The sequence below is a fragment of the Paramisgurnus dabryanus genome, chromosome 16, assembly GCF_030506205.2.
Source record: "Paramisgurnus dabryanus chromosome 16, PD_genome_1.1, whole genome shotgun sequence".
Classification (NCBI taxonomy): Eukaryota; Metazoa; Chordata; class Actinopteri; order Cypriniformes; family Cobitidae; genus Paramisgurnus; species Paramisgurnus dabryanus.
Genome location: NC_133352.1, coordinates 27,123,750 through 27,145,632, shown reverse-complemented (window position 1 = coordinate 27,145,632; position 21,883 = coordinate 27,123,750). Strand labels below are relative to the sequence as shown.

Genomic DNA, 21,883 nt, shown 5'->3' with positions numbered 1-21,883 from the left:
ATGACCCCCAGGCCTTTTGCTTCTATGTTAAGATGAGAACATCAAATTCCTGCCCTCAAAGGGTCCTGTTCCACACGTGCATGCGTTCTTTGCATCTACTGTACCCGTGCGTGCGTGGCTGGTCGTACCTCATTTGCGAGACAGGAACGAAAAGGGCACTATCGCGGCCGAAGCTGGAGCTTGTGAAGTGTTTAACGTGTCACCCAAACACAGGAAAGGGGAGGCACGTTTTTGTCATCAGGCATTAATAGGGTCTACACAGTGTATAGCTGAAGGGAGAAAACCTATAATGGGTTCCTGGTGTGTGTGTGTGTGTGTGTGCGGTCCTCTGTGTTTACCCTCTCAAAGTAAGGAAACCTTATAAGTAGCTTCAGTAGCTTAGCAAAAGCTGAGCTGCAGTTAGGGGTTAGTAAGGAGGGGTCATTCACAGATGGTCAAGGGTTTTAAATGGTTGTTACCTGGAGCTGTTAAGAAAATGACAACAACATAGAAACAAAAAACACAAACCAAACAGAACGTTAGAAAGGAAGCTGATAACAAAACAAACGGAAAATAAAATACAGCAGCGTTCGTGATATTCAACCATTTATACTTTCACGTGTCTATGCATATTCAAACTAAAAGCGAAAGGCTTTCCTTTCCCTTTTCATTGACAAATATTCACATGTGCAATGCATATTTGTTTACATAGAGGGAAGACGGAAACTACCGACGTTAACAAAGGTGATAAAAAATGAATAAGCACACATAGACGCGCAAGCGGTCTAGCATGACAGAAGAAGAAAAGGGGTCCAGTTCTTACAGTTGAGGTCCATGTACCAGGCCTCATTGCCGTACTGGATTTTCCAGATGGTCTGGCCGATGGAGCACACCAACGAGATCGCCAACAGACAGCCGAAAAGCACAAGGATCTGAAAGTTGGTTATGCGCTCAACGTTGGACAGCTTCAGAGGAGGGCGTGTGGAGTTCTAAAGGAACAGACAGGAAAAAAAAATTTCTAATGAAAGACTTAGCAGTGGCAGTGACCTTTTTTTTGAATGGTTTTCTATGGGAAGTGAGCGCTATGCACGCTGTTTATCCGCACAAAACACCTCGCGTTTTGTCCGCCTCCCGCACCATGCATTCTTTTAGGAGCGCTCTGTGTGGAAAAGCCTCAACGCCATTCGCGTTTTGTCCATTATCCAATTAAATGTGGTGATAGGCGGGTCTTTTGTTGTGGTGACACAAGTTACAGTTGCTGTCTCCTGTGAGTTTGTGCACCTCTCACCCTCGATCAAGGTCAGAGCAAGTGCCCTCTTTTTAAAGTTTCTGCTAATATGACAGCTAACAGCAAAAGATCGCTCAAGCTTATATATTTGGAGAAAGCCATAATAAAGATTTGGTTTAAAAGACACTGCTAAAATGCTTTGTATTTTTTAGGGGCAGGAGGAAACCGAAAACTTACCTGCATGAGTTTGGTGTCATGGCCTGTGTAGACCACAATACCATGAATCCACTGGGTGTTCCTGAGCTGAGCTCCTCTCATCAAGATCTGATCTGGACTCAGTGGTACAGTGCTAAATATGAAACAAACATTACAACAATTGCAAATCACTTATTTACAGTAAAAACATTTAAATTATAACAGAATGGTCATTTTTATTCTTTATTCACTCCCCATCCATCATCGAACAATGAAACAGATACACCCAACCAAAACTCATGCCCCAATCTTGCTGTATCAGACGGCTCAAGACACTTAAAGAAATGCTTTGTTTGGCTTCTCTCTAGATATAAATACAATACGGAATCTACATGAATATATATGAAGAGTTTCGTTGCAAAACGAGATAAATCCATTTTTTTACATTTTTGTCAAAACATGTTTATTATTATGATATCATGTTATTATTTTGTTTTATGGTGCTACTGTATATTTTAAGTTATGAAGGTTTAAATCAAAACAAACCAACTGCAGTTGAATTGAAATTAATTGATATGTACAACCAAAAAACACAATTTCTGAACAATTAAAAAAACGGTGGTTATCTCGTTTTGCAACGAAACTCTTCATATATAGGGGAGCCACTTTTTAACCTCTCAATAAGCTATAGCAGCGGCCTATCTCTCACCTGTGTCCATCAAGGCGAATATTTCCCACAAACTCATACAGATGTCTGTTGGGACTCTCACATTCCATCCGTCCAGACAGACGCATCAGACTGTCAATGTCCTTAAGGTCTGTGGTGATCTGCAGACCCTGAGTACAAACAAACACCGTATTTAAACAAATTTGAACCATCAATTGTATAACTGAGTATCAACAGCCTCTAGTGCACATCAATTATAATATAAACACTCACCTGTCTGATCTTGAGATTCGTCTCTCCATCCAGATTTGAGGTTTCTATGTAACACATTCCTTGAGGTTCACTATGGTAAACAGCACCATTATAAGAAATAAATATCAATAAAGAATAACAGCATATAGCAGAGTGTTTATTAAAATATTTTTTTAAGATTGTCTAATATATCATTTTAAGTCAACATGAATTAAAGTGTGCAACCCATTTTACTTCCATAATTTGACACAGACATAACAGGACATTGAAAAAGAAAAATAATTTGAGTATAAGGCTGAACTTTATTTTATTTTATTCAAATAGTGGCCATTATATACCAAAATCGACCCAGACTCCAACATGGGTGCCAAGTATCTGTTTGGCTATTTGTTAACAATTATATACAGTTTATATGCATATAATAAAAGTTATGTTTCAGAGGAAAATGACAAAACTTGTTTGGAATAACATGCACAATTAAACTGTTCATAATAGGACCATTAATGTCCATGAGGAAAGCAAACAGGGTAAATTTCATGTTGACTTTAATGTAAAGCAACACCCTACTGTAAACATTGTTTACAATAGGATGTTGTCAAAATAAGTTAGTTTATTTAAGTTTTAAACACAACAATTCAGATTGAGACACAAAACCAAACAGTGAAACGAAAGCCACAAAACCAAAGATGCCTTCTTTTGCTTATTTGTTTAAATCAAGGCAACCCACTCCACAGCATTTAAAACTGCATCAAGCAAGCATTTATCATTTTACATACAGCCAGTTGACATCTTTTGTTTATGGCCATGCATTTTGCTGTTTTCCTTTTTAGTAACACCCACCCAACATGCAACAAAGGAAAGATGGAGCACATTAGATGAATGAAGAGTCAGCTTTAAAACCGAAGAGCAGAAGGAGGATAGTAAGCACACAGGGCCACAGCTATTACATGGCTCTCATTTAATAAACTATTCAGTCCAGAAAGAAAACATGGTCTTCATATTCAAAAGGAAATTACTGCGAGTTACTGTAAGGAAGTTTTACTTGACACAAAGCATTGCATGACTACTCTTTGACCTTAAAAGGGTGCTCCTCCAAAACTACAGTATTAGTGAATGACTTAACAAAACAGCTCACATTCCCTGAGAGCAATGCAAGTAACCGTGAGACTATCACAATACTAAGCATTGTGATTATTTGTTGATATGACAGCATGCAGAGGAGTGCAAAGCCATGCATTGTGCCAACAGCTGTGACATTTACAATATTCAATGGGTCTCTTCTCCAGAGGCGGTAAACAAGTTTTTAGTTTCACTTTGTGAATACACTGAAGAATCTTCATTACAAAACAAAGCACTAATACACGTAATGAAACTGCCTCATCTAAAGTTTGAGTTTGGACAGAGACATCCAGTGACAAAATATCTTTTTACACTTAAATTCAAGAATCATGCCCATAACATCAGTCTTACACAATGATGCATGTGAGCGATGAGTTAAAAAAATTCAAAATTGTATTTCTTGTAAAGTTAATTTAGCAGAAAACAAAGCTACATTTTCATTGTCATATATTTCAATAGAAAAGCCCATAAACATTATAAAGCAAACGCAAATACCAATGCATATCTTATTATGATCAAAAAGCAGTGAAATACTAAGATAGATTTTACATATTGCGCCCACATAACACTTAGCAATGTCAATCAAAGCACAGCTTTAAATACATTAACCAGCTATGATGTCAAGAGCTTACAAACACAAAAAGCACCAGGCGAAAAAGACTGAAGAAAGGCAAATAACAAATTCTTTCCACCTGTGCACCCCCTGCCCCACCCGGGTCACATGCAAACTTAGCACCATTTCTGACCTTGAGGACAGAATGATGAGGTCTGCCGGGAGATGATCTCTATTGGATGCTCGTACCACCTCCCCTACGGCCAGCTTCATTTATCCAGCGGCCCAGGTCGTGAGAAGGTTGTTGAGCATGTGAGGTGTGAGGGTGACAGGTGGGGATGAGATGGACAGAAGAGGAAGAGTACACAGACCACAACAGGGAAGAGAGACAAAAACACACACACTTAATCAAAATCCATGTGAGCAAGGACAAACTAAGTTAGTGGGAAAACTGTTGGGAAAAATGTAACCGATGCTGGCATTCGTGTTTGATATCCTTAAAGACACAAAGAATTTAGGGACAAACGGATGCATGCCATGGATTTTGACTGTGTAAGGTACATTGTTAAACATAGATTAATATCACCAGTGCTCATTAAAGAGCAAACATCTGCAAAAGGAAGTGCCAATTCTGACTTTTCGTATACAGGGCATTTCCAGCCATTTTCCTGAGTAGATTTCAATTTACACTTACACATGATGATCAAAAAGTACAGTATGTGCACACCCATGCTTAAAATTGCGGAGTTGGTCAGTAACCAAAGGGGGTCCACATACAGTATTTTTGGCCATGTAGTGTATATTACTACTGTAAAACCATGTAGCATTTGAGAAGCACTGCATTTCACAGAATTGATTTCAATCAGGCATTTATTTTAGCATTAGTCTGTGAATCATCACTTCCTTTAGGTGTTGAGTGAAAGAGTGGCAAAAGAACAGACAGGGACCCCCTAGATGGCGTGGACTCGTCTACCTGGACGAGAGCATTACAGCATCTGCTGGTATGAAATCTTTGCCATTAACTTTAACTATGTCTCCAACCATAACCTGTAAAACACAAACTTGTAATCAATTCCAAGACTTTATACCAAATCGGCAACTATATGATAGCAGCAACGTGTAAAAATAAAATTATGTACTGCATTAATAGAACCTAGAACTACCTTTTGTATTTACAATCCTTCGATTTGTATTTTTGTCTTTTGTTTATATTGTATAACAGTTGAAAAAATATTGTCAACCCTCGTAGCTATGAGCAAAGAAAGCTGCAAAAATAAATTATTCATAATTAGTTCACCCAAAAACCTGTATACATTTCTTTGTTCCGCTGAACACAAAGGAAAATATTTTCAGGAATGTTGTTATCAAGCAGTTTTAGACACCACTGACTATGGTGCTCTAAAACTATTTGGTTAAAACATTGTTCGAAATATCCTCCTTTTTTATACAGGTTTGAAACAACTTGAAGAATAATGATCACAGAATTTTCATTATCGAGTAAACTATGCTATTAATAGCAAGTCACGACCATCATTGACATCACATTGTATTTTGTGATGTCATCAGGACCATTTCTTCTGCTACTTAGTACTTACACAACAAAAGCGAGGCATCGCGTTACTCACTCCAGATTACTCGCGGGATTTAACTTCGTGTCATGCAAATTTTTTGCTCGAGTTGAATATTTTCAGTGTTATATATTTTGCACTGTTTTCACGGCAAACGCGCCGCACATGTCGCGTCATTCGCATCACCCCACACAAGGATACGTCTGATCGCGTCTTTGCATTGATTTTGTACGTAATCTACTCGCGCAAATTGTTGAACTCGCGTCTGGTGTGAACCCGCAGTTACACACCAAACCTGGGGCATCGCGTTAAGGGCGAATTATAGTCGTGCGTAGGTCCTACGGCTTAGCCGCGACGGCATAGGTTCCGCGTCTGTTTTCATTTATACTTTTGCGTCGTCCTCCGTGTCGACGTGCAAACACATGCGCAAACCGCTGGTAGGCAGTATCCACGCGTGTAACCACAGTAGCACCGCGACCGTCAGAGAAGAAGCAGCTTGGCAAGTTAACCCACAAACAAAGAAGAAATAGCAACTTGTTGTGTATAATTTGAGAAGACCAGCAATGATGAAAGTAAATAAACAGGGACTTTTGTTTCAGTTTGAGTTAAATCACTCCTCAACTTGGCTCATCTTTGTTTTCACCGTCACAAACGGAAATACCTATGACGGGAGGGGTTCTGGTGGACCAATCACAGCGCTTGCGGTCTAAGTAGAGCCGACGCGCTGTTAGAAATTTTGTGAGGTGCCCGTCAGGCTACGCAGAGCTACGCACGGGCTATGGATAGCCTACACCGTAGCTACGCCGTAGGACCTACGCACGACTATAAATCGCCCTTCCCTCGCTCTAGATTACTTGCGGGATTTAACTTTGTGCCATTTGAATTTTTTGCTTGAGTAGAATATTTTCAACTTGGGCGAATAGCGCGTGAAATCAATGAACTCAAGTCTGGTGTGAACCCACAAGTACACACCAAGCGCGGGGCATTGCGTTACTCACGGGATTTAACTTCATTTCATTTAAATTTTTTGCTCAAATTAAATATTTTCAACTTGGGCGAAGATGCGTTGAGACGAATAGCACGTGTTTTCGCGGCAAACGTGCCTCCCATATCACGTCATTTGCATCGCCCCGCACGAGGACGCATCTGATTGCGTCTTTGCATTGACTTTGTATGTAACCTACTCGCGTAAATCAATGAACTCGCGTTTGGTGTGTATGCCCGATTACAAACTTGGTTGAGTGAGAGTGTAATTAAATCTCCATCCATTTCCTTTTATTTTACCCTATAATCATGGAGTTTATTTTTCTGTCATGGTTATTATCTCTGCTCTCTATTAACCCATTGAAAAGCTACTTTTTTGATCTCTATGGCGACAACACCTTATAATCATGTACTGTGTTTTTCTTTCATGGTTATTAGCTCTGCTCTCTCTATTAACCCATTGAAAAGCTGCTCTTCTGATCTCTATGGCGACCACACGCAAGCAGTGACCTGGTTACATTCAATTTCTTCATCTGGACCTGAAGACGAGAGGAAGTTTGCCTGAATCAAACCTGCTCCGTTTTACACCAGAGAGCATTTTCATGCGCACTCGTCTCTCGCTCTAAAATTACGTCAACTTCTTAAGCTGCAAGTCATTCCTGACTGTGAGGCAGTCAGTATGAGAAATCCCATCTGCTGTAGTACTGTACCTTCTCCCAATGAACAATCTCCCATGCTCCGTTCCTTAACACTGAAAAAAATTAAAGAGAAGGGGTTTAAAGAAAAATAGAGAATGAAGTTAAAACATAATTCTGTATATTGCAAAGACATCAAAGCATGAACGATCTCAGCAAAATCTGTGAGTATATAGCCTGAAGATGTGAACTAATGTCTTACCTTGCGTCTCTTTCTTGTTGACGACATTATCAGTTTTGTGGCGTTTCTGTGCAAATGAAAACACAAATGACAAAGACAGCATTAAAGAAACATAAATCATCTGCTCTACATATACATTTCTATAAATACATCCTGTCTAAGGCTCAGTTTGTATGGAGGTGATTGGGTTAAGTGCCACATGCTCTGGTTACATGAGGTAAAGATGGTAAGTAGATGAAGGCAGAATTTAATTTTGGGTGAATTATTTCTTTAAATATCATTTGTGGGTCTGACAGAATTATGTTCTTGGGATTTAAAGATCTTCTGATCATAACAGGTTAATATTAAATGGATCCTCTATCTTATCTGTGTTCTCTTTCTATTCCTCGCCCCCTCCCTTTCCCAACCACTCTCGGTGCTCAAAATGATATTTAATATGACAAACGCCCCCATTCATAGTACTGCAGAGCTTACCGAACGACTGACGTCATGTGACATCTCTTATTCTGCAAAGGAATAGTAATACCAGTCTCCAATCCATTAATCATTTCTGCAGTCTAGTACAGTGCTGTGTAACTCATTCTTGCTCACTTTCATTTCCTATACTTTGCATTTTCCTTCCCCCTTGGAGCCTTATCGGTTCAATTTTTATCAAGGTGATGATTTGTTTATGCATCTAATATTAGAGCCCCAGAGGCAGGGTGAGTGACAGCTTGTCTCTAGTTAAAAGGGGGCAAAAGGAAACAGGATACTTAAAACACAAAGCCTTTAAAAGGGAAAACTGCTGTTTGGTTTTGGTGAACAGCAGTTAGATTAGTGGAGTACAGAAGGTTAGGCATGTGATAAGCAGGCCATGTTGCAAAGAGCACTAATGTCACATCTTTGTTGAACCGAGTCTGTGTTACTGGGATTATGATGAGATATAGATTATGGCTTTGCTACAGTGCTTTTCAAAACCATATGTAAGGATACGGTAATAAAGTGTAAACAGCATAGCAACGTAATCCAAAGGTTAAAATATTAAGGTCATTGCAGATTTGCATAACTTGTAAATTTTGGTGCACACATGCACTTCATGTGGCTAGAATAAAATTTACGTTTTTGGTAATAATCATCTCTGTAGTGTTAATTTTATGTATGTAGCACCATGGTCCTTTGGTTAAAAGGACAATAAAGCTTAAAGGATTAGTCCATTTTCTTAAAAGAAAAATCCAGATAATTTACTCACCACCATTGCAAACATTGCAGGATTTTTCTCATTTTAATGGACTTTAATAGAGCCCAACATTTAATACGTAACTCAACACTTAACGTTTTTTTCACAACTTCTCGTCATGTAAATCCGGTCGTGATGCGCCAGCTGACCCCACGCAATACGTCATGACGTCAAGAGGTCACAGAGGACGAACGCGAAACTCCGTCCCAGTGTTTACAAGCGTCTTGAAAAAGGACCGTTCCTACGCTGTTGTATGTCAACTGATACTAATTAATGTCTTTGTGGCAGTTTATTGTTTAAAATGGTCCGCAAATGTGCGTTTTATATATGTAACACGTGACCTCCCTACATCACTACGCATTTACGTTAGGTCGCGCTGGACCGGACCTAGACGAAAAGTTGTGGTTTAAAAGTACATATTTTTTATTTTTCTTGTCAAAAATGGCAATCGTTTCGCTAGATAAGACCTTTATGCCTCGTTTGGGATCGTTTATAGACCTTTGAAACTCCGTTGAAAAAAACTGTTAAGTGTTGAGTTAAGTATTAAATGTTGGGCTCTATTAAAGTCTATTAAAATGAGAAAAATCCTGCAATGTTTTCCTCAAAAAATATCATTTCTTCTGGACTGAACAAAGAAAGACATCAACATTTTGGATGACATGGTGGTGAGTAAATTATCTGGATTTTTCTTTTAAGAAAATGGAATATTCCTTTAATGACTTGACTTGACCAATAAGGTTTGCACAAATGTAAACACCACAGTTGACATACCCTGGTTACTTTCTAACTTGTATTGAATAGGCATGGACATGATTTTCATTTAGGTTCATTTGAAATTGATTTTAAACAAAATGTAAGCAAGCAAATTCACTCTTTCATCAAATACAAAAGAAGCCATAACAATCCAACAATGACAATACTACCACTCATAGTTAACTGTAGCCCGAAATGCATTATGGGACCCAAAACAAATGGCGCTTTTCCATCGCATAGTACCCCACGGTTTGGCTTGGGTCAGGTTGGGTCAGATCACCTCACTTTGGCTTGGTTAGCTTTTCCATCGAGTTTAGTCACACTTCGGAGTGGGAGGGATTATAGGCGTGCCGTTATATTTGCGCTGCCTACTGCTGTGACATCATACAAGTCAGAGCGTCAGAGCGTTGTTGTACATTCCCATACAATTATTTATTTCTCAGTCCGCCACAAAATTAAAATTGACCACCACAAAAAGATGTTTGCACATCGCATTTATCACTACCTCTGTCTCACATGAGAGTTTCTGTACAAACACCCATGGCGTCAGTTAAGGGGCTCCGCTGAGCCTCATTTAAGTTGCATTTAAGCATATATGTGGATGTGCGCATCGCAAATGTGCCGCCACAAACTGCAAGTCTGGAAAAAATTGGTATGGTGTTCCTGATTCTCAATCTGTGGATGTTTTTCATCGCTAAAAGGAACTTTGGGAACTTACAGCAGAGCACAGATGACAACATGTTTGCTCGAGACTAGCATGAAGGTAAAGCTAATCTTTTACATTATAGCAATGGCGCTGCTAGTGACGATTCTCTCAGACCAATCAGTAATCTACATTGTTTTCGCATCACGTTTTGGTATCAGCTTGTTTTGCTTGGAACCCTGACCTAGGTGGTACTAAAAAAAGTATCGGGAACTACGTACTGCACCCAGTGGAAAAGCTCACAAAATTAAGCTGACCCAAACAAAACCGTGGGGTACTGTGCAATGGAAAAGCGCCAAAAAGATCACATGACACAACACCTCCCATAGCAGAACATGACGGTAGCAAATTTACAAATGACCTTCACTATCAAAGTAAACTTTGACTTCTCAGACTGCCACAACATATCACAGACCACTATAAAATGCTGCACCGGGCTTTCTGACCACATCAACCAGCTCCAGTTATCAGATGGCTTTCCGGACGGAGCAGGCTCTGATTTCAGGGTCACAGCACTATGATGGATCCACTTGGGTTATTGGTTTGGCACCTGCACTTTCTTGTCTATGCAAATGTCATTTACAAGCCAAATAAGGCAAAAGTTCCTGTTTTCCACAAGACCAGAAACGTATTGACTGGAAAGTCTTTGGGTTAATGGAAATGAGATGCATTCGTGTATATGTAATCCCTGGAGAGTGAGACTGAATGATCAGCAAGAGAAAAATAAGTAAACCTGAGTGCAGACTAAAAACTGACTCATCTCAACCGGCATCAATGCAATATAATTAAGATCAATTATTTTAAAAAGTGAGATGTGTTAAGAAGAACAAGCATCATTTGTATTCCTTAAATGTTCTTATTGTCTAATTAACCTTTAAGCATAATTGAGACATAAACAAGTAATTGAAAAAATCTGTTTTATCCAATTCGGTTTCCAGATAAGATACACTGTCTATGCCCCTGGTCAACAGGTTTACAGAGATAAAATACTGCTTCACTTTAAGAAGGAATACATTAGCAAAGTAATAAAAGAGCTCAAGCTCTTCAAATTGATCTTAATCATTATACATGGCTGCCTTGTATACAATTGATTTTTTGCAAGTCAATGTATCATTGATCCAGGATTAACCAGCATCAATCCAACTCGGGTACAGACTTTAATGTCTCTGTAATATGTAGAAAACTAACAGCAAAAATCATTATATTGTTGCTCACAACATAACCGTGTAACATAAAATGCAACCATGTTGACCGCAATTGACCTATGGCTAAGCCATGCCCCCAAACCAATCAGTGCGCATAGCTAACCCAATACACTCGGACATTCTCTGCTTCCACGTACATTGAAATGCATTGCAGTTATTCAATTTTCATTCATGTTTTTTCTTGTCATTTTAAGTTTAAAATGGTAAAACGGTGTGCGTGGGGTACACGTAACTCCGACACTAGGTATCCCGAGAGGCTGGGTGACGTTGTGTATTTTTTACCCTTTCCCAAACCACATCTCAACCAAGATAAGTGTCTGCTCTGGCGAGTCTTTGTTTGCTCATCTGTCAATCAATCCTTCTCGCATACGGCCCCTCTAAACAAAAAGTGTCTTACAATTTCTAAATCAAAATATTGTTTTATGTGAGTGAGTAGGCAGAATGATTTTCACATCATTTTAAAGAAAAAACTCTAGACTACTAGTTTCTGTTTAGAAAAGTCTTGTTAAAACATGTTTAGTATGGGTTTTGAGGACTTATATCAGTGACTTAAAAATTTAGCTTTTTAAAAAACCATGCATAAACATTTTTACATGTACATACATGTAGCTCATATAATATTGTAGCCCAGTTTGTGCTGAACGCAGTGTTATGAGACACTGGCCATTATTATGTTTTAAAGCAACTTAAAAAAAACAAATGTAAGAGCATGTCAGAACCTCTGCCAGTGTCCCAAAATTATCAGACCCCAGAGGGTTAAGTTATGCGGTAGACTACAACACCAACTAAACGTGGATAAATTAAACAAGGATGTCTACATCCGTTCTAAGCTAAGTCAACAACGTATTAAATCTTTAACATCTAACGTTAGCCAAACATTAGAAAACATTTACATTAGCTTCTAACTGGGTTGAACATCAAGTCATTTAGCCTCATTAACCAATGTTATTTGTTATTTAATAGCAATGTTGTGCTGAATGATTCATGTAAACTCTGTAGCACCAAACTAATAGAGAGGTACTCTTGGTAAAGATGGTAAAAAGGCTTGTCCTGGAAACGTATGCAACTTAGATCTGTACATATTTAATTTGATCATGATGGCAACGAGATGGAACGAGACAACAATAAAATTATTAATATAACCCTCCAATGCATAGTTAAGGCCCTTTTGGTGACTTCAAGATGATATTAAGTCTTTTTGTCTCCAAAAATCATCAATTGCCTCCTGCGAAATGTCTCCTACTTTGACAGCTGCCATAGCGCCATTCACCAAATGTTGATTGTTTGTCCGAATGAGTGGAGGGGGTGTGGCTTAGCAATAGGTCAATTGAAGTTTTAGAAATTCTCACCAGGTCTTCAATAATCTCCTTCACTGCTGCCACCAACAGAATGAAGAGTAAGGGCACCAGCGTTGTCCATCGTCCTGTTGGAGACACGTCAGGGATTTGCTGTGGTAGAAAGACAAAAAATATGTTTGCATGGATTTACAGAAAGTACAGAGATTGTTCAATTGTTGATCACGCTAGGATATTTGCACAATTATTTACATCGTATCTGGTGTGTGTCCCAATCAGATAAAGAGAGAGTGCTTGGAAGGGTTCAGAAAAAGGCCAGCAATGCAGAGACATACAATAGGAAACGTGAAACGAATTCCTTTTAACCTGATACCAACACACTTTCCCTATGCATTAGGTATCACTTGAACAAGAGAATACGTTCAACATCAAACCACAGCGGCAGTCACATAGAAACACTTTGTAAGTATGATAAAAGTAAGCAGTTTTAATGAAACTGCTTCCATAAAGATCAGATGGTTGCCTTGGCTTGTGTGTTGCCACAGTAAAGCTGTCCCTGCTGTGTTTCCTTCCCTCAACAATGAGCCTGTGCCTTCAAGGTCACTGCTTGATAGCAGCGTAACGAAGATACACAGAACCTGTGCTACATTGCCACCTGACTCCCTCCAATTCATATGTCTCTCACACGATTTCCATTCCCTTCTTCATCTTTCTCGTCCTCAGCTCAGCTCAAAACAGAGGCACTAAATAAATTTGTAGCTCACTAGCAGAGTCACACTAGCCTGGTATAACCAGACTCTCGTACATTCATTTCATTTGTACAGAGAGTCTGGCCACGCTCCATTGCAAAGCGTTACTTCCGTTAAGGAGGGTCCATTGTTGAAGTTTAAAACTCAGAGTCACTCAGGATCTGCCAAAGCCAATCGCTAACATGTGGTCGTGACGTATATCATGCACCGAAACCGTCCGGAAACAACAAGTCAGAATAATCAGACAAACAAAAGTTAGCAAACCTGGTTCTTGCTCCGGCTTTAACTTCTGTATATTCGGCAGTTTTGCAACAACGGACCGAATAGCTTTTCTCACGTCTTTCTCCGCTGCCATTACTGAACTACAACTCAAACTGACGCACGACCTCAACGTCATCGTTCTTAGCCACCCCCATCTGTTCGCTGATTGGTCCTGCAGATTTTTGCAGAAGAAAAACGAAACTCTATAGAGCCATCCCAGACGTACTGCTGAAGCGAAATGAAAAATAAGCGGAAGCACGTAGGAGGGCGGAGCCAGGCTAGAGTCACAATGGGTTTCTCAGTTTTGGATTGAATGGCCCTTCTGTCTCTTAAAAACTGCATGGTTATAGCACACTGGAGTCATCATGAGCCTCTTTCATACAAGAATTTCGGGAAATTACTATGAATTTAAAAGTAAATACAAATATGTGTCATTCACACACCAAGTGACGTTGTGTCTTTTTACCAGCAAGACATACACATCAGTATCAAAATACCGGTAAACTCTAAGAAAAAGCTGAAGTTACCTTCAGCTCAGTGAGCTCAGTGTTGTATTTGTAAACAATGGTGGGTTATGACTTCATATGCACGGTCCGTATTTTGTTGTTTTCACATACGTGGCAAATGCTGACAGTTGCATAGTTGCTCATAACCAAACAACATTGCATTAGGCGACGTCAAATGGAACCTGTGTCTTAAACAACAGTCCCGATTGCACATTAGGCTTCACAGAGGGCGTGCTAAGGACGTCGGCAATTTGGCAGATAGATGGTAAGCTTTTTTAAACAACTTTGGTGAAGAAATGTGGATGTTAACTTCAGGTGTGCTTGACTTTTAAGCAGCGTGTGTGTGGAAACGTCCATAAACAGTGCGGGGGTAAACATGTCAGATGTCACCTGTTTCAAAACGTTATGATTGGCTCGAAGCTGTCAGCGCGGTCTAACGTCGACCATTATGAGTGCCGGTAATCTATTTTTTTCATGTTCAAGAAACCAATTTGAAATGATTGCAGCTTTGTGACATGGTGCATTATCCTGCTGGAAGTAACCATCAGAGGATGGGTACAGGGTGGACATGGTCGGAAACAATGCTCAGGTAGGCTGTGGCATTTAGACGACGCCCAATTTAAGTTAAGATTTATTATTTGGTCATCATAACTACAAACTGCTGTTTAACCAAGACTCAATATTTTGAGTATTAGATATTATCAAAATAATTGTATTATATAAATATTGATATTAATAATTTACCTGTTTTTCTGGTGACCTGCTACAAAGCACTAAAAAGTGCTATACAAATAAATGTGATTAACTTGACCTTTAGGCTCCACCAACATAATGAAAGTGCATGCGCATATTATAAGCTTTTTGATGTGTTATTATATTTCAGAAAAATCATTATTTTCCTAAAGATTGTGCTTCAGAAAATCCTCAAGCACATGCACATTTGTGATTGTAAGAGCTGACAGTCCTAATCTCTACAGCCTTTCATTCTCCAGCCCTAAGGATTGAAGAAATGCCTGAGCCTTACCTGCAGCAGTGCAATGAACAGAAAGAAGGAGTTGGCCGCTCTTCTGAACTGAGAGTACAGGAACCGAGGCAAGAACGTCAGCACATTGTACTTGGCGGTGCTGGAAAAAGACAAAAGAACAGATCAGACAGAGGAAAAAAAAATGAGAAATTAACACAATATTACAGAGGAGGCATATTAAGAGTATTGCCATTTATGTAGTATAAGTAGTAGCGTGTTTTAAATCACTAATAATGGATAGGATGCTGCCTTTGAAGGAAGCCGTCTACTTGGGCAGTAAGCAGTAATGATACATTCACACGGAGCATTAGCATTAACGCTTGACGGAAGGAAGTGTATGAAGCGTGGCCAACAGCCAATCACAGTGGCCGCAACACATACGCCTCTGTTCTCCTGTCTTGCATAAACGTAATTGGATGGCTTTGCACTTGATTAATTGCATAAGGCGATCTGATGCACACGTTGGTACTTGAAAAGCTGAGAAATGTTCAACCTCTGCCTCAAGCAATGAATCCATAATTCAGTTCGGCAACGCATGATGTCACCCATTAAAAGTAAATGAAAAGCATTAACGCTTACGCCCCATCATGTGAATGTACCGTAAGCTTGGTTTTACTTAGTCACTGCTCTGACATAAATGGTGATATTAATGGTAGCCAGCAGGCACAACCTGTAGTGAATCACAATTCTTCTACCCAGCCTTCTACCTGATCCCCAGTGCCAGCCATGGCACCATAGCCACAGACACAGCGAATGATGGAGTGGCACTTAATGACCATAAAGAAGAGCTAAGTTTGAGAAGCAGAAAGAGGGAGAGAAGGTTGTAAAGAGCTCATAGTTTGAGTGAACTATGGACCCTCCATTTCGCATTTCCAGACTGATTTCCCCTTACATTAGGGCAAAGACAGAGAGGCCACTTTAGAGAGATATAAACGCCTCATGTGACACCTGTCTCTCACCCTACTGAGAAACCCATCCAGACACTTATTTTGATTATCATTTCATCACTTTTTGTATTGTCACATGACCTTCAATTACATGTATACAAATATCAGCCATTTTGGCTTTTTACAACTCTTTGATCTGCTATTAAACATTTGTAGTATTCATTTCAATCATTTGGAGGTTAAACAGAAAGCACGCACAAGCAGCACACAATAGACGTGAAACGCTGTAATGCTGTAAGCGATCCGAGCCATCTATCTGTCTGTGTTTCAATCATCCAGACTTTACAGAGATCTTTATCAGACCACAGTGCACTGCACACGTACCACTGACATTAGCTGTACCGTATGAGATGGAAAGTCCTGTCAGGGGCCTTTGGCTCCCTCTTTTCTTCACTTTCTCTTGGCTGGTGTTTAGCTTGAGGTTGGTGAAGCTTTATCAGGTTGGTACAGGTAGGAACTAGCAGGTTTTCTAGATACTGTAGAGTAATGCACTGCTGTGTTGCTGAGCAACTTAAACCAATGGAGGATGGTGAGAAAAGAGCAAAATCTTAATCTTTGTCCCTTTTTATTTCCATCTCCATCTGTGCTGCTCACACTTATAGTCTGACACACACACACACACACACAAACACAAGCGCGCACACACACACACACGCGTCAATGATTTGTAGTTTGTGTGTACGAGTCAGGTTTTGCCAACATTGAGGTGATCAAATGACAGAATGTATTAGGTTGTTGAAAGCAATGTACCAAGAACAACTTAAGAGGCTGTTTACACTTGGCATTAACATGCGTTTTCGTCGATCGGATCACAAGTGGACGACGTTAATGCCAGGTGTAAACGGTGTTCAAAACGTTTTGAGCTCGTCCACTTTCGACCACTTTCAACCACATCCAGAGGTAGTCAAAACCACTTTCGATCGGATCGCTTTGGAGTTGCGGAACGCATATGTGGTTGAATGTGTTCGAACAGCCACACGCGACCGCCTTCTCTCCGCCCATTTATCTAATCTGAGGTATTAAACACAAGTTTTACGTCTTTTTTTGACTTCTGGCATTAACATACGGTGAACAGCGCTATTTTTAGCCTTTCATTGATAAACCTAAAGCGGCTGATCTCCGTAGTTTTGTTTTGAAAGCGTGTGAAAGTTGCGCGATCCTATTTGATCAATTGCGCTGAAAATTCAGAGAAAGCTCTTACATACACACGTACAAAACTCTGTGCAGCACGTTTACTTGCTAAACAAGCAGCGGGCTCCGACATAATACAAGTTTGCGTCCATATAAACTCATAATTACTCCCGCTCGTGTTTGAATGACAGCAGAGAGACTCGCCCACCGTCTCACAGACCGCCCCCTCACAGTATTCAGGACAGAAGGGGTCGAAAGTGGACAAAATAGACAGATTTAAATACCAGGTGTAAACGTAATGTGTCTCTCTCGTCCACTTGTGATCCGATCAATGAAAACACACATCTTAATACCAAGTGTAAACAGCCCCTTAGCAACCAAAAAGCAAGGTTTTGGCAACCACCCAGAACGTCCAAACATGTCCCTGTCTTTAAAGCTTAACACATGCTAGCAGACATGCTTTCTCACAACGGTGCTGGAAGTTTTTTCTCATTTCCTCAACACCACCTCAGAAATCAGATCAGTCTGCTGCTTGACCTCAGCTGACTTGCTAGTAGCATACTTAACTCTACTTGGTTTCATTATGCTTGCAAACAATCTTATCAGACTGGCACTGGGTTAACTAGCACATCAAAATACCACATCAAAGTTTATCCGCATGACGGAAAACATTTTAATAAACAAAAGGTCAAGGTCATGGTTTGCTTGTTGTAAATTTTACTCAGGCAGATGTAGAACAACTTTGTTTATGCTTATTACACAGCTTGTTGGAATGCTTGGTTCTGATTGGCCAGTCGCAACATTTGCAGGTTTATTATTCCCAGATAACAACCCCTCAAAACTAATAACACACAAATCATTTTAAGTGATACAGTTTAATACTAAACAAAAAATTTATATTAATATGTCTGCATTTGTTAAAAATGAGCAAATCAAATTTCAAATCAATATTTAAATGTTACTCACCTCATTTATGAGGTAAATAGTGGTAAATCATTCCTAAATACTTTTCTTATACAATGAGTTTATGTGCATTTAACAACATTAATTATTGTATTTCATGTACTGTGTAAGTCTCACTGTGTTTGTGTAAGTTAAATGTTAGTTAACACAATTTATTATGTTTTACATTCCAGAAGGTTGGCTAAGGCTTTGTTTAGTGCCTTTAGTTCAAATGCTACGTAAACACTTCCCCACAGACTGGTTTTGCTTCTTCTTTGTAGTACTACAGAAATGCTATGGGTAGCATTTCACACGATCAGCTCCGATAGTGGAAAGTTTTAATTTCACTTTTACAACTCCCATTAGTCATACCATGGACTTCATACATACCAGATTAATGTAAACACTTAAAGCAGTTTATTTGCTTAAGGACATGAAAAATAGGAATACACAGATCAGTCATGTTCATTTTTTTAGCACTGTGGTTCATTTTATAGGACTACAAATTAGCTAATGTTACCTGTACAGAGAGGACAGGACTCCCCAGCCACTCGGAAAGGGGAATGTTAACCTAGCGCCAATAATGTGTTAAAAGCGTAACACAAAAATATGTGTTAAAAATTAACACATCCTTTCTAAGAGTTTAAGTAAACTGTTACTAAAAAGAAACACTACTGTGCTTACCAATGAATGTTCAATATAAGTTGCATAACAATGCATCATATTCGATGGTTTTACTAGTTAATATAACTCGCAGTGGCATATGTATACTATGCTATCTTATGTGGTAGGTCCTGTGTAATAACTGTAAAATGCAGCACTTTTATTTTACAGTCCTGTTTCCATGTAGTTACTATCGACCTACTAGTGAATGTATCCAGTAGAAGTAGATAATGCGTACAGTATTTAAAGGAATAGTCTACCCTTTTGCCCTTTTAAACTATGTTATTACCTCAACCTAGACAAATTAATACATACCTATCTTTTTTCAATGCGTGCACTGTACAGCGTGTTGTGAATGTGTTAGCATTTAGCCTAGCCCCATTCATTCCTATGGTACCAAAAAAAAAGTTTTATTTTGTGGCACCATACTTACTGGTATAACTTCTCATGTAACAGTCTTTAAATAAGGAAAACACGGAAGTGTTTGGTGGCTTCCCTGTTTGGTACCATAGGAATGAATGGGGCTAGGCTTTATGCTAACACATTCACAACACGCTGTACAGTGCACACATTGAAAAAAGATAGGTATGTATTAATTTGTCTAAGTTGAGGTAATAACATAGATTAATAAGGGAAAAGGGTAGACTATTCCTTTAATCCTTGGGTTTAAAGAGTACAATAAAGGACAAAGATATTGCGTTAAGTGGCATATCAGTAATATTTATTATTAGTTATATCATTACACTATAAGTATCTTTCATTTACTTACACTGACCTGTAAGTGCTACATACTTACCATGTATATAGAATTTGTAAGTAAAGTAATGTTTCTGGTTAGTGATCAAATAGCCTGCGCACGCATTTTGGCAACAGAAGTGGTGTTGTTTCCCAGTGGTTCTAACATGTAAGCAACTCAGAAGGTTTATCAAAACGGTTTCCCAAGTACGTAGTAACGGGTGTGCAAAATGCTTATGATGAACAGGTTGAAACATGAATGAAACCTGTTGTGGTCTGGGTCCTGGATGATGCTTGTTTCATCAATCTAGAGATGTAACAAGTCCTAAAGGTTAGTCAAGGGCTCACCAATGACCCTCCGACATGTCTTAACAATCCATTGCAGTCTCTTTATGTCTGATTTGGTGGCTGATTTTATCTCCAAAGTTTTGAGCATATTTAGGTCAAGGTTGTTCTGACTGCACCAGACTGCACCAAACAGTCAGATGTTTAACCTCTATTCTGTATGCAGATCATTATCATCCAGTCTAATGACTGCAGTGTCATCTGCAAACTTCAAGAGCTTGACAGAGGAGTTGTTTAAAATGAAATCATTTGTAAATAAGGAACAGAGTAGTGGACAAAGCACACAGCTGTGGAACACCGGTGCTAATGGTGTAGGTGCTGTTGGTTAGTTATCCAGTGACAGTTGAGCCATTAATTGTCCTGTTTGCCCAGTAAGCATACAACGCAACAGGTCTGCAATCATTTAACCCTGTAATCTAGGGTTATTTAGGTGCAGGGATGATGGTGGACTAGATCGCTGTGTGAATTTGATATCAAAATACTGGTGAGAATGTAGAGTTTGAAGCATTACAATTCTTCATGACTGCAGTATTTTCTCTTTCTTGCTCCGTCTCTTTCTCCCTGCATGTTCTTTTCTGCCAACTGGCAACAACTATAGAAGCGGAAAGTTTCTACAGCCTCAGCAACAATTTGATCTATACACACAAAAGCTCAAGGATGACTGTGAACTCACCTGATTCGATTACTGCAGAACTTGGTAAACTGGGGTTGGTTGATAAATATTAGCCTGGAGTCTTCCTGATCTGCTAGAGAGGTCTTCTCTGAAGCATCTTCTGTCTTTTCATACCCTGAGATGAGGTACAAGAAAAAAATGTTACAAAAGTGAAACATTAGATTTAGACATTGCACAATACTACACAAATGGAGAAAACATGATGTGAAACGTTACATAATCAAGTTGGAAAGAAAGCAGAACTCTCGACATATTTACACAACTCAGGGGTCAAGAGAGATATTTCTCACGTCTTACACATCAAAGATTTAGACATCCATTTGTGTAGTAGATCCATTGAAATAACAGCTTGACAGACAAACATTTGAAATCAACCTTGTTTCATAAATTATTGACAGATCAGATTTTTCAATCATTGAAGAATGTCCCGTCCACAAAAATGCCATCTGCAATGATGTGCAAATAGCTAATCATGATTCACGGCAATGACATAAAAATATGCGCCACCCAAACTTTCTTTTGCAACAGGAAATACATTGATACTGATATTTTGCTCCTAAATATGCTGAGGAGTTGCCATAAAACCTTCACAGTTACACAATACAGAGAGCACTCATCTAAATAATTCAATTTAGAAAGAAAAATCAAAAAGACCCAGACAACCCAACCCTAAACCATAGTCCCCTACAGCAGGGGTTTTCAAACTGTTGGTCGGGACCACAGACTGTAAAAAAAGATGGACAACACCCATTCGCTCTTCTTTCATTGGTGAAAAGTGAAGTCCCCAGTGTACCGATATGGCGCTGCCATCTTGGGTCTTAAAGGAATATTCCATTTTCTTAAAAGAAAAATCCAGATAATTTACTCACCACCATGTCATCCAAAATGTTGATGTCTTTCTTTGATCAGTCGAGAAGAAATTATGTTTTTTGAGGAAAACATTGCAGGATTTTTCTCATTTTAATGGACTTTAATGGACACCACCACTTAACACTTAACTCAACACTTAACATTTTTTTCAACGGAGTTTCAAAGGACTCTAAACGATCCCAAACGAGGCATAAGGGTCTTATCTAGCAAAACGATTTTCATTTTTGACAATAAAAATAACAAATATCCACTTTTAAAGCACAACTTCTCGTTTAAATCCGGTCGTCATGCGCAAGCGTGACCCGACGCAATACGTCATCACGTCAAGAGGTCACAGAGGACGACCGCGAAACTCCGCCCCAGTGTTTACAAATGTGGTGAAAGAGGACCGTTCCTACGTTGTTGTATGTTAACTGATACAAATTAATGTCTTTGTGTCAGTTT

The 21,883-nt window shown here is 39.2% G+C and overlaps 1 protein-coding gene across 7 annotated transcripts in view; it reads right to left on the bottom strand.

Annotated features, from left to right (window-relative positions):
- Positions 1–21,883, bottom strand: part of atp8a1 (ATPase phospholipid transporting 8A1) — a 148,377-nt gene that overhangs the window by 104,302 nt on the left and 22,192 nt on the right. For 5 of the 7 annotated variants that reach the window (XM_073812189.1, XM_065273736.2, XM_065273716.2 and 2 more), the window contains exons 2-11: positions 20,570–20,684; positions 15,134–15,233; positions 12,648–12,746; positions 7,443–7,488; positions 7,256–7,296; positions 4,187–4,260; positions 2,343–2,412; positions 2,112–2,239; positions 1,445–1,556; positions 803–968 (exon numbers count right to left, since the gene is read on the bottom strand). In XM_073812189.1, the coding sequence (XP_073668290.1) occupies positions 803–968; positions 1,445–1,556; positions 2,112–2,239; positions 2,343–2,412; positions 4,187–4,260; positions 7,256–7,296; positions 7,443–7,488; positions 12,648–12,746; positions 15,134–15,233; positions 20,570–20,684 (951 nt within the window). Of the gene's footprint in view, positions 1–802; positions 969–1,444; positions 1,557–2,111; positions 2,240–2,342; positions 2,413–4,186; positions 4,261–4,966; positions 5,041–7,255; positions 7,297–7,442; positions 7,489–12,647; positions 12,747–15,133; positions 15,234–20,569; positions 20,685–21,883 lie in introns of all 7 variants that reach the window. The other 2 variants (XM_065273726.2, XM_065273745.2) reach the window with 1 other exon arrangement.